This window comes from Bos javanicus, chromosome 1 (genome assembly GCF_032452875.1).
Source record: "Bos javanicus breed banteng chromosome 1, ARS-OSU_banteng_1.0, whole genome shotgun sequence".
Classification (NCBI taxonomy): Eukaryota; Metazoa; Chordata; class Mammalia; order Artiodactyla; family Bovidae; genus Bos; species Bos javanicus.
Window position 1 is genome coordinate 21617630 of NC_083868.1, and position 13305 is coordinate 21630934.

Here is a 13305-nt window from a genome sequence, read left to right on the forward strand (position 1 = left end):
AAAGCCAGTGATTCTACCTAGACTTTAAAGAGAGAGTGAGAGAGAGAATAAGAAACAACACTGCAAATCCCAGAGCTCAGAAATAGCTTATAACAAAATGTAGCATACTGAGAAAGGAAACCCCCAAAACCGAAAAAGATGACAAAACATTTTTGCTCTTTTCCTTCCACACACTATGTTGAAGGAATCTTGAAAGCATTTACTTATAGTAAATGTTCCCATTCCTAGTACTGATTTTGAGGGCTTTTTGTGTGTGTGTGTGTGTATTTTTATTTAAAGCACTATAGAAAGTATTCACTTTGATCATTCAAATCCATTTTATGCAAGCAACATACTGGAAAATTTTCATGTCACTTAAGCTATACACATCAACTGGAAAAAAAAAATTAAAGAAAGAAGGTGGAAGGGAGGGATAGAGGGTGGAAGAATCATCTACATTTCCTTTAAAAAAAAAAAAAAGCTTGGTATTTTGACTGGGATCACACTAAATCCATAAGTCAATTTAAGGAGAGCTAACCAGTTTTACAATTTTAAATCTTTCAATTCATAAAATACAATATATTTCCAATTATTTCCATATTCATTAATATGTCTCAGTGTTATTTAATAATTTTCTTCTTAGAAGTTCTTACACATTTCTTTTTTATTCCTGGTCTTTAATCGTTCTATGTGTTATAAATGGTAGTTTTAAAATATTTTCTCCTTATCATTCTTTATTATACATAAAAATATAACTTTTTGTATATTATCAATTAACATAGATAAATACATTGTTTCCTGGTAAAAGTATTTTACTGAAAGGTGATTTGTATATAAGATACACAAAACTTAAATGTACAGTCCAGTGAAATTTTTACCAATGAATACATCTATGAAACCACCACCCAAAGATATAGAAAATTTCTATCATTCCCAAAAATTCTCTCATGCCCCTTTTCCAACAGTGTCCTCTCTAGTTCTCAGATAATCAACATTGTGACCACTTCTACCACCATAAATAAGTTATGCTATGCTATGCTATGCTAAGTCACTTCAGTCGTGTCCGACTCTGTGCGACCCCATAGACGGCAGCTCACCAGGCTCCCCAGTCCCTGGGATTCTCCAGGCAAGAACACTGGAGTGGGTTGCCATTTCCTTCTCCAATGCAGGAAAGTGAAAAGTGAAAGTGAAGTCGCTCAGTCGTGTCCGACTTTTAGCGACCCCATGGACTGCAGCCTACCAGGCTCCTCCGTCCATGGGATTTTCAAGGCAAGAGTACTGGAGTGGGGTGCCATTGCATGCCTGTCCTTAAATATCACGTAAATGGATTCATAGAGCAGTTACTCTTTTGCATCGTCTCTTTCACTCAACATGTTGCTTTGGGGATTCCCCCACATTTTTTTAAAGTATCTGGAAAATGTTTTCCATTACATTGCTTTGTATTCCACTGTGCGAATGTACCACCACTGTTAACTATTCTGCTCTTACAAATATTTGGTTGTTTACAGTTTTTAGTTATGACTAATAAAGGCACTATGCACTCCTTTCTCAAGGGTCTAGACCTAGGAGTGGAAACACAGAGTGTGCTAAGTCCAAGCATAATATATGTTGAAATACACTAGAAATTTTCAGTTTTCCAAAGTGGTTATACCATTATACATTCTTACCAACAATATATGACACTTTCCAACTGCTTTACATACTTACCAATATTTGGTATGTCAGTCTTTCTAATTTTAGTCATTGTGTTGGCTGTATAGTGATGGCTGTTCTCCAATGAGGTGACTCACCAAGCTTGCACCAGAGATTACCACTACTGCTGTAACCTATCATCATATCCCACAGGGCAACTAGTCCACAATCATTTACTGAACACCAGTCAAAGAACTCTGTGTTTTTGACACAGAAACTGCACGTTGGATATGTAACTACTTCCAAAAGCAGATCTGTTTCTCCAGTGGTAAGCAAGCTCTTGCCCACTCCTCACAGACTGGCTACACTGGCCCTTTAATCACCTTCCAGTCTGCATTCTGACCCTTCTCAGAACTATCAGTGGTGCCTCATGGCTGCTGACACTTTTTTTTGAGTTACAGTTTTGCTCTCCCACTCTGACTGGTCATCTCATCCCATACTCTTGAGGCCCTTGAAACTAATGTTTCATATTTTCTACTTTTTCAACTTGCAATCTGACAATGGTATACCTTTTATTATAAAAGCCACTCAAAAAAGGAATGATAGTCAAAGAACTGGATGGACCTTCTACACTCTCTACCGTCCATGGACATCTGGTATTATTGAGCCTTAAAATTATCCTTACAAATTCACTTCAAAAGATTTGTAAATGCCATCCCTCACCTACTCCTGTTCCAAACATCTTCTTAAGGCATTTAACCCTCATAACTGCTTCCTAGGTATTGATCAAGATGAAAAGAGTGAGAGTTATAGAAACCTATAACTTTTAGGTTATAGGTTTTTAAAATTCAGAATCCTGCCCCAACCATTCCTGGACATGTTGCTTTATTCTTTCCCCAATGACAACTCTAGGCTGTCCTGCTTGGTAAACCCTCCAAGTGGCTCCCACACTCAATTTATATTCAGACACCTAAAATTCTTTGTTGGACTGAATGATCTTAGAGTGTAAAAATAATTACTTGGACGAGCACACTGCTCATCCAGTTCCTCTACAGTGGCCCATGTAAGCCAAAGCGGGACGTACGAAGAGGATGCGCGTGCATGCATGCTAAGTCACTCAGTCATGTCTGACCCTTTGAGACCCCATGGACAAGAGCCTGCCAGGCGGCTCTGTCTGTGGGATTTCCCAGGCAAGAATACTGGAGTGGACTGCCATGCCCTTCTCCAGGGGATCTTCCTAACCCAGGGAATGAACTCGCATTTTTTTACATCTCCTGCACTGGCAGGTGAATTCCTTACCACTGTGCCACCTGGGAAGCCCCCATGTAAGCCCAAGTGGGAGGTACAAAGCGTCCATGTAAATAACAAAAATGTTATTGTTTCTCTTGTATCAGCCTGTCTGGGTGAAACCTCAGGTACAAGTAGGAAATTATTGGGGAAAAAAGGTAAAATCAGAACTCCTAGAAAGGGACACACCGATTTTGTAGCAGTGGAGGCACTACAACCACCCCACATCTCTGAGTACGGGATATGGTAGATCCATGAACACGAGAAACATTAATAATTCTTTGTCTTTCAGAAATGACTTTAGAGCCCTAATGAGAAAGAAAAACACCCGATAAGGCCACCCCATATCACAGAATTCTGGCAGTTATTTTTTTTCCAATCACTGAAAATCATTTTTCATTATTTTCATGTGTCTTATTGCCATGTAAATTTGCATAATTTGTAACTTTCACTGTCACTATTTTTAAGACAATTCTACCTTTTTTCTCTAAGAAATTTTAAGATTTTCTCAGTCTTAAGTGTTCTGGAGTATCACTAGAATGAATTTAGGTGTGGGCTTCTTTTAATTTTTCTAATGGAATTTGTAGACTCATGAAATTATAAGTTATCTTTTCACTTCTAAAAAATTTCTGTGATGATCTCTTTAAATTCTGCCTCTGACCCACTCCTTCCTCTCCTTCTGTAACATCAATTAATGTATGTTAGACCTACTCATTTTATTTGCCATGTCATTCAACCTTTCTCCATATTTTTTATCTTTTTAGCTATCTTTTACATGTTGGGTAATTTCTTCTCATATAGCTTACAGACTACTAACACATTATTTAGCTATTTCTAATCTATTAAACTTGTGTTCTGTTTTTTTCTCCTTTTTTAACTTAATAATTCTTATTTTCATTTCTAGAAGATATTTTCACAGTTCTTTTTCAAGTCGAGATTTACTGAATTACTAAAGTGACACAAATTTCTGCTGCACAACCATGGTACAATTTCTCAAGGGCAAATCTCATCACTTCCAACAACACTCCCCAAGCCAAGAGAACTATCTTTGCAGTATTATAGGCGTTTTGGAGAGGGGATACTTCTGATTTACCCTTAAGGTGAATGTCATCCACTGACAGAACCACTTTATGAGGGGAAAGCTTCCCACCTGATTACAGACAATGGCCTTTCACGTCCTTTTCCCACATTCAATAAAGATATCAAAACTGAAACTCAAGTTTATATGCACGAGCAAATTTCATCATGCCAAAAAGTGAATTTCAGCATTTCAAACTTATTTCCTTGGGTACGTTCTTTCACTTTGCTTTAATCTGATTAGAGCCCTTACTATCTGAACAACCCTATAATACTTTCAAGAGATCTTAAAATATTTTATATCCAACAGAAGCAACACATTTTGGTTGATTACACTAGAAAATTTGTTTTAGTCTACCATATTTCCTGACACAGTTGAAGGCAAGCTGTTTGTAACAATTTTAACTAGAACCTAGACCTACTTTCTACCCAACTTAGTCATTTCACGAAGCAACCATTTTCACAACAAATATGCCAAGCCTAAGCTAGCCACATGCAATTTACTAACAAATTTCAGCCATCCATACTCTACTTGTTCCCTGTCTGAGCAGTAATAAATACATCCAATCCTGATGTTAAAAAGTAACTATATTAAGACGTACACTTTTAAAATGTTCAACTTAAGAAATTTTACCATGAAATTTATGGGTGCTGAAACAGAGTACTCTATGATGTAAAAAGATAGGTTTTAGCATATCTAGTTATACACAGTAACACAGTATTCCAAGTGTGTGAATTCATATTAAAGTATATATACTGAAATACAATCATAGTCAAATGACTCTGGGATTTTATTTAGAAAGATTTTGTCATCAAATAGTTAAATTCACTTTTAAAAATACTTTTTATAAAATATATGTTTAAATATATTTTACCCTTTGAATTTAGAGCCCTAAGTCTTAATAAAATTCACTAGAATACTGTAGTTGTCAAATGTCTAACTAGAATGCTCATCTTCCCTTATTTCTAATACAATGTGATTTATAAATATGCTTATTTACTGCATGTTCGATTTAACATTTTTTGTTACCTGATATTATAAAACCTACACATATCAAGAAAAAAATTACACTGTGCAACAGTAAATACTCCTACTTTAACGGAGTATAATTTTATGTAAAATTTGTCATATAACACTATACCAAGTCTCTGTAATGTTATCTACAATAAAAATACTTGCAAAATAATTACTATTTAAGGGTATGCTAAAATTAAAAGATCAAGAATAAGAAAGAACATTATCTTAAAGAGATTTTTTCCATTTAGACAGAAATTAATATCTTAAAATATATATAACATATAGTGAATGTAATAAAGATTAGGAATAATATAAACTCCTTCACTTTCAATTTTTTTAATCTAATTATTACATGCTATTTTAATTACAAAACACAATATATAAAACTACTGATACTAACTTGGTATATAATCCTCCAGTCTTGTTTCTATTTATGCAGTAATGTAAATCACTATATACAAAATTATACATGTACTTTAAAAAATATTTGTATCACAGTATATGAGCATGCTAAATCGCTTCAGTGGTTCTGACTCCTTGAAACCCCATGGACCGCGGGCTGCCAGGCTCCTCTGTGCATGCGATTCTCCAGACAACAACACTGGAGTGGGTTGCTATGCTCTCAGCTAGGGAATCTTCCCAATCCAGGGATCAAACTCAAGTCTCTTATGTCTCCTGCATTGGCAGGCGGGTTCTTTACCACTACTGCCACCTGGGAAGCCATATATTACATTTATCATCTCTTTTTCACATAATAGATCCTCATTCCCCTTAAATATGGATTTCAACTGATGTAGTTCATGTTTAAAATATTTCTTACAAAGCTTAAGTATTATCAAATTTTATAGTTATTCAAGACAATTATATCAATTCCAATTCATGTTTATAAGACAAAACCTAACTTTATAATTTCTCTAAATCCTTCAAAAAATCAGCCTAAATAAAATGACTGAAAACAGATATGCACTTTTGGTTTTTATTTAAAATTACTGGCATTAAATGATATTAGCTACAGTTAAAGAAGAATATGAGTTTTAATTAATTCTTACCATCTTAATATATTACAAAACAGTTTCCAAAGTAACATTTAGAGACATTAAAAGGTATTACTATGAAAAACTATGTGCCTTTGCTAATAAACATAGCATTTTGAGACATCTCCTATCATATAGTCATCTCAGATTACTTAGAAATACACTATTAAATACTGTGTCAAGGGAAATTATGTGAGAAAGCTGGTACATTCTGCTACCAAACAACTCTGTTAACAGGGAAAAGAACACTGGAGTCATAAGACTCATCTTAGCTGAGTACCTTTGGAAAATCATTTAACCTCTTCAAAGATAAATTTCTTCCACATTAAGATTAAATTGCCCCTGGCTCCAAAGAGTTGCGTAGATGATTATTGTCTGTTATAATTTAAAGTTGTTTTTTTTTTTTTTAACCAAACTTATTTAATTCTTTGGTGGATCAAACTGTTTCAAACTAAACAGCTTTGGTAATTAAATCAAAAGATGCAATCTTGGAATCTTGCTCATTTCTTTAAAAAAAAAAACAAACCTATTCTGATCATATTAAAGATCAGAAGTGGGCAAACTATGGCTCATGGGCCAAATCTAGCTGGCTGTCTACATTTTTGTAAATCAAGATTTACTGGAACACAACTGTACTCATTAAATTATGTACTACCAGTGGCTGCTTTTACACTATAATGCTAGAGTTGAGAAACTGCAACAGAAACCAGATGGCCAACAAAGCCTAAAATATTTACAACTGGCATGTTACAGATAAAGTCAGCTGATCCCTGCTATAAATGACTATAAGTTGAATTGGACAATGGATCCAAAAGGAGTTAAGGAAGAAAAAAACAAAATCAAAGTAATATTAAAATATATGCTTAAACTTAATGCCTCAAAATGCCACTCCAAAACTAAATCTAAGATTCAAATGCAATGAACATTCTAGTTACATAAAATATAACAATACTGAAGTTTACTAATAGTTTATTTAGAATAATAAAGTACATCTGTGTGCCTCTTCAAGTTAAAGTTAATTATTATTTCTATTATAAATAGTACTTATATCTATACAAATTGCATTTTTACCTGCTAATGGCTTGCTCCTCATCAGTTATTCCAGTCTCCCTGAATGCCCTGTTTGATTCCGCCAAACTCAAGGCAATTGCTCTCTGAAGATCATCTTTATCATCTCCAGTAAGATCAATCACATCTGAAAAGCAAAACTATGTTTCTCAAAATTAAGTCAACCAAAATGAAACGTAATTCCTAATGGAGATTTTATACCCAATACACCCTTTCAAATCAAACCCAGCACCAACTTAGTTCTGTACAGGAACCTCTCCAAAGAGAATGCAAACACATTTTAAATTGGTTATACTTTGCAATTTAATGTTCTTCCCTATAAAATTAAGAGCATAAATATTTTTCATTAGAGAAGACTCAATACTATGAAGTCTCTGATTAAAAGCTAATAAGGAGAAAGACTGCTAAAAACAGGTTCTATAATAACAAAAATTGAAAGCAACAATTAAACATTTACATTTATGCTTTCTGAAGTTAACCCACATATACACATGTTGCAGTTAGTCCATATAACCTAAACATTTATCAAAGTATAATAATTGAGCTCTCAAAGTTATGTTCCAGAAACTAATTGACCATGTTGTTGTTTAGTCACTAAGTCATATTCAATTCTTTTGCAACCATATGGACCATGGCCCACCAGGCTCCACTGTCCATAGGATTTCAGGTAAAAATACTGGAGTTGGTTGCCACAACCTCCTCCAGGGGATCTTCCTGACCCAAGGATCGAACCCAGGTCTCCCACATTGCAGGTGGACTCTTTACTGGTGAGCCACCAGGGAAGCCCAATTGACCATATATACTTATATACACTTTTAAAGCCTGAAGGAATGTATGAAGCTGTTAACAGTGGTTAATTTTGAGAAAGAGGATTGGGGGGAAAAAAAAGTATAAGGATCTCTCGCTTTCTATTTCCTGTTCTATGCTTTTTGTTTAATTATAAAAAGAAGTTTTCATTTCACAAAAAGAAAATATACACTACTAAATGAAATGTTTTCTTCAGTGAGAATAAAATAAAATAGTCTTGATGCTGTAAGTATTCTTTCTCAAAAGAATAAAGCCTACAACTATTACCACATTCAGAAAAACTGTCTTGTAATCCAATTTCCCAACATATATTGATCTACTTCCTTAACCCAAAAGTGATTAATTATACCTCTATTATCATTTAAACAATGGCAAACCATAACATGTTGCTAAGTAAGGGATTACAAAATAATAGGATGAGAAAGAGAAAGAAGTATAGCTGTTACTATCTTATCTTTGCATCGCTGGGATTATGCTGGGTAGTATTTTGGACAAGTTTTATATTCATTTTGTTTATTTGTATTTGAGAAATGTTAAAAAAATTTTTTTCCTTTGTAATCTGAGTATTACAAGAGTGAAACAAGAAAAAGGAGTAAGGAGTGGGACCTAAGGTGTCTGAAAGTGACCTACCATCTGAAAGTGAAGTCAAAGTCCCTCAGTCGTGTCTGACTCTTTGCCATCCCATGGACTATACAGTTCATGGAATTCTCCAGGCCAGAATACTGGAATGGGTAGCCTTTCCCTTCCCCAGGGGATCTGCCCAACCAGAGATCAAACCCAGGTCTCCTGCATTGCAGGCAGATTCTTTACGAGCTGAGCCACAAGGGAAGCCCATCGAGCTAAGGGTTATATTAACTACTTAAAAAATTTTATCACACTTAGTAATAAAAAAAATACATCAACAGATTGAAAAGTCTACTTCTATTGTTATATACATTTTTTCCTCCAAACAGTAGCTTATAGAATACTAAAAATATTAGGAATAACAGTTGGCCATCAGATCAGATCAGTCGCTCAGTCGTGTCCGACTCTTTGAGACCCCATGAATCGCAGCACACCAGGCCTCCCTGTCCATCACCAACTCCCAGAGTTCACTCAGACTCACGTCCATCGAGTCAGTGATGCCATCCAGCCATCTCATCCTCCGTCGTCCTCTTCTCCCCTTGCCCCCAATCCCTCCCAGCATCAGAGTCTTTTCCAATGAGTCAACTCTTTGCATGAGGTGGCCAAAGTACTGGAGTTTCAGCTTTAGCATCATTCCTTCCAATGAACACCCAGGACTGATCTCCTTTAGGATGGACTGGTTGGAGTCCAAGGGACTCGTAAGAATCTTCTCCAACACCACAGTTCAAAAGCATCAATTCTTTGGCGCTCAGCCTTCTTCACAGTCCAACTCTCACATCCATACATGACCACAGGAAAAACCATAGCCTTGACTAGACAGACCTTTGTTGGCAAAGTAATGTCTCTGCTTTTGAATATGCTATCTAGGTTGGTCCTAACTTTCCTTCCAAGGAGTAAGCGTCTTTTAATTTCATGGCTGCAGTCACCATCTGCAGTGATTTTGAAGCCCAGAAAAATAAAGTCTGACACCGTTTCCACTGTTTCCCCATCTATTTGCCATGAAGTGATGGGACCGGATGCCATGATCTTCGTTTTCTGAATGTTGAGCTTTAAGCCAACTTTTTCACTCTCCACTTTCACTTTCCTCAAGAGGCTTTTTAGTTCCTCTTCACTTTCTGCCATAAGGGTGGTGTCATCTGCATATCTGAGGTTATTGATATTTCTCCTGGCAATCTTGATTCCAGCTTGTACTTCTTCCAGTCCAGCTTTTCTCATGATGTACTCTGCATATAAGTTAAATAAGCAGGGTGACAATATACAGCCTTGACGTACTCCTTTTCCTATTTGGAACCAGTCTGTTGTTCCGTGTCCAGTTCTAACTGCTGCTTCCTGACCTGCATACAGGTTTCTCAAGAAGCAGGTCAGGTGGTCTGGTATTCCCATCTCTTTCAGAATTTTCCACAGTTTCTTGTGATCCACACAGTCAAAGGCTTTGGCATAGTCAATAAAGCAGAAATAGATGTTTTCTGGAACCCTCTTGCTTTTTCGATGATCCAGCGGATGTTGGCAATTTAGAAGACTTTTTTTAATTCCTTAGACAGTATAATTAAACCTTACAAAAGTGCAATAAAGTGAAAGTCACTCAGTCATGTCCAACTCTTCATGATCCCATGAACTATATAGTCCATGGAATTTTCCAGGCCAGAATACTGGAGTGGGTAGCCATTCCCTTCTCCAGGGTATCTTCCCAACCTAGAGATTGAACCCAGATCTCCAGCATTGCAGGCAGGTCTAAAAAAATTCAATCAAGTAAAATGTGGAACAGAGTTACATAACAACTGCAATGATACACCTGTCAGCAGGCCAAAGGATTCATATGTCTCGTTTACAAGTCCATCAAACCACAGCTGTAGATGGATGGTGTCACCGGTGTGTGTCATCATTCAGTCCAGCTGAAATATTGATTAAAGAAGCTAGAACTAGAGAGGCATGAAATGGACTCACAAAAATGAGATCATGGTCATTAAAAATGACTAAAACTTGGGTGACTAAAGAGAGAATAATAAAGTAAAGAAAATAACTTGAAAATCACAAAGAAGCAAACAGGTTTGGAGGACTTGATCAATTAGCCCCTCAAGACTCCACTGTCTCATCTTCCTAGTATGCTTTCTTCAACCACAGAAGCTGAAAAGATTAAAACAACCAACCTATTTTCCTGATTCACCTGTAGTTAGTTTTGGATAAAATTTAGGTTCTACCAATCGAATATACTAGCATGAGATGTGAGAGGCAGCTATGAGGAGGAAGGCACTCTCTTGTGGCTTTTGGCTGTTTTTTTTCCAGCATGACTGAACAGATATGGGCTGCCCCACAGTAGCAATCCAGTTTCCAGCTTCCAGCTTGAGGATGTCAAGAGAGAGAGTAGAAGTAGTAACCAGACTCTGTGCTCCAGTGTCCAGGCACAGCTTAGTGGCAGTTACTTAATCCTGGCTGGCTCTCCTTGGGCAACAGCTATAAAGCTATGTTCTCAACTGTCCCATGGCAGTCTCCTGATTCACTGTCTCCCTGACTGTGGCAGATGGAGTAGCTTTGCTGGCTGGCCAGTCCTGCAAGAATCTGGGAGTCATTTCAGAAAGCTGAGCTAGAGATCCTTCCTCCAATGCTCCCACTAATTTTTTTTTTTAAACAATCTAGTCCCCTGTATTAAATTTCTTCTTTGAAACTATCTAAAGTGTTTACTGTTTCACAACTGACAAGCAAACTAAGCTGGCTAGAGCAGAAACTCACTTCGAAATAGCAACAAGTTATATTTCGAGCTTTTCATAATTCAGCAATCGTAACTCGAGAAACACAAAAGCAAAAAGTAAGGCAAGATGCTTTTAATCCTATTTCATAAACAAAATAACTGAAGTTGTGAGAAATGAAATCTAATATTATAAGAATAAAAGAAAGGTAGACAGGCTTCAAATTTAAGTCCTCAAATTATTAAATCCAGTGGTTTCCCCTCCATACTAGCAGTACCCAAGTGTAATCCATGGATTCTTGGGGATCCCCAGTGACTCTATAAGGGAAGGGGTTCCTTAAGTAAAATATGCTCTCATAAAAAATGTTATGATGTTATCTGTCTTTCCTACTATGGTCACATTTACAGTGATTATGCAAAACAACAGTGCATTAAACCACTGTGTCTTAGCACAAATCAAGGTAGGAGCATCATGTTACATAAGCAATTCATTATATTACAACTATACACACTCAAATTCAAAAAACTCAAATTCAAAAAAAAAGCCAATCTCTCTTAAATCCTTAATAAGCGAAAACTAATTTTATGAAATCTCAAACATTGTGTCACATGGTCTTTTACCTCTATGTGACAAAACTGAACATACGCACAGTAGTTCTGTTATGTACGCAAAGTACGCTGTTGCTAAAGAAAAACACACTAGTGCATTGCTTGAGCTGCAGGTTGAACTCAATGAATTTTCTTCATGGGGCACTGTTTTTACTGGATATTACAACTGATAAACTACAAACAATGATTATTCAGACATCAGTATTTGACAGACATTTTCTCAAAAAAAGGGCAGCCTGTCACTTGAAAAACAAATGAGACTATTTGCTGCCAATGATAACTATAGAATTTTCAAGCAGAGGTTGCAACTTCAGAAAACTTGTTTCTATCACTATGAGAGTGATATCTTCCCAGTATAAGGCTTTTCTGGTGAAATCAAGTGATATTAACAATTTTTATTTGTTTTATCATATAGATGTTCTTCCAACATTTGGAAGGAAATCTTTTCCAAATTACCAATGCATTGTGTTACTAAATCATGCATAGATTAACAAGTCAATCCAAAGAGCAAGGCAAGATCCTCGGAGCATCTTTTGTTCTAATACTTGGTCTCTGACCCAGTTCCTGACAAAAAGCTCCTATATCACTTGGCATTTCCTAGGTGACACGAGCATCTTTTGTTCTAAAGAGATGACTCTTGGGGGCTCCAGACTGACTTCAGGATGGGCCAGAAAGACTAAGTCATGATGAGAAGCTTGCTACTTGGAGCCCCATGTCCCATCCTCTAGGGAGATATATATGAGGGACTGGAGATTAAGTTAACAAACAATCAAGCCTACTTCATGAAACTGCCATAAAAATTCCCAAAGTACAAGGCCTGGAGAGCTTCCAGGTTGATGAACATATCCATATGCTGGGAGGGTGGTACATCTCAACTCCACAAGGCAGAAACTTCTGGCTTGGGACTTTTCCAGACTACAGAGGTGTGCTCTATACACCTCTCCATCTGGCTGTTCATCCTTTATCATAGCCTTTAATATAATAAACTAATAAAAAGTGTTTCCCTGAGTTGTGAGCCATTATAGCAAATTATCAAACTTGAGGGGGTCACGAGAACTCCCAATTTGAAATCAGGTCAAACAGAACACAGGTAACCTGGGGACCCATTACTTGTGACTGGTGTCTAAGGCAGGAGTTTTGTGGGACAGAGAATTTAGCCTGTGGCATCTGCTGCTCACTTCAGGTAAATGGTGTCAGAATGGTAAAACACCCAGCTGATGTCATAGAACTGGTCATATATAGGGAAAAACAACCTCACATATCTGGTATCAGAGGAATTAAGTGTGAGCAGAGGAAGAAAAAAGTAATTATAGTCTTTAATGCTAGGAAGACTGACTGACCAGACTATCGGTCCTTAATTGAAATTCTGAGATTTGCTCCTTTAAGCAATGGAGAAGGTTTAGTATAGTTTCACTTTAATTACAATAATTTTCTCCATGATGTTCATAAAGCTTCTTCTTTCCATAGGTTATTTTAGAACCATACAG

At 36.5% G+C, this 13305-nt stretch overlaps 1 protein-coding gene across 6 annotated transcripts in view; it reads right to left on the reverse strand.

Annotated features, from left to right (window-relative positions):
• The window catches only part of USP25 (ubiquitin specific peptidase 25), a 159220-nt gene that overhangs the window by 102844 nt on the left and 43071 nt on the right, over positions 1–13305 (reverse strand). For all 6 annotated transcript variants that reach the window (XM_061428785.1, XM_061428715.1, XM_061428651.1 and 3 more), the window contains one exon: positions 7099–7222. In XM_061428785.1, coding sequence (XP_061284769.1) covers positions 7099–7222 — 124 coding nt within the window. The remainder of the gene's footprint in view (positions 1–7098; positions 7223–13305) is intronic.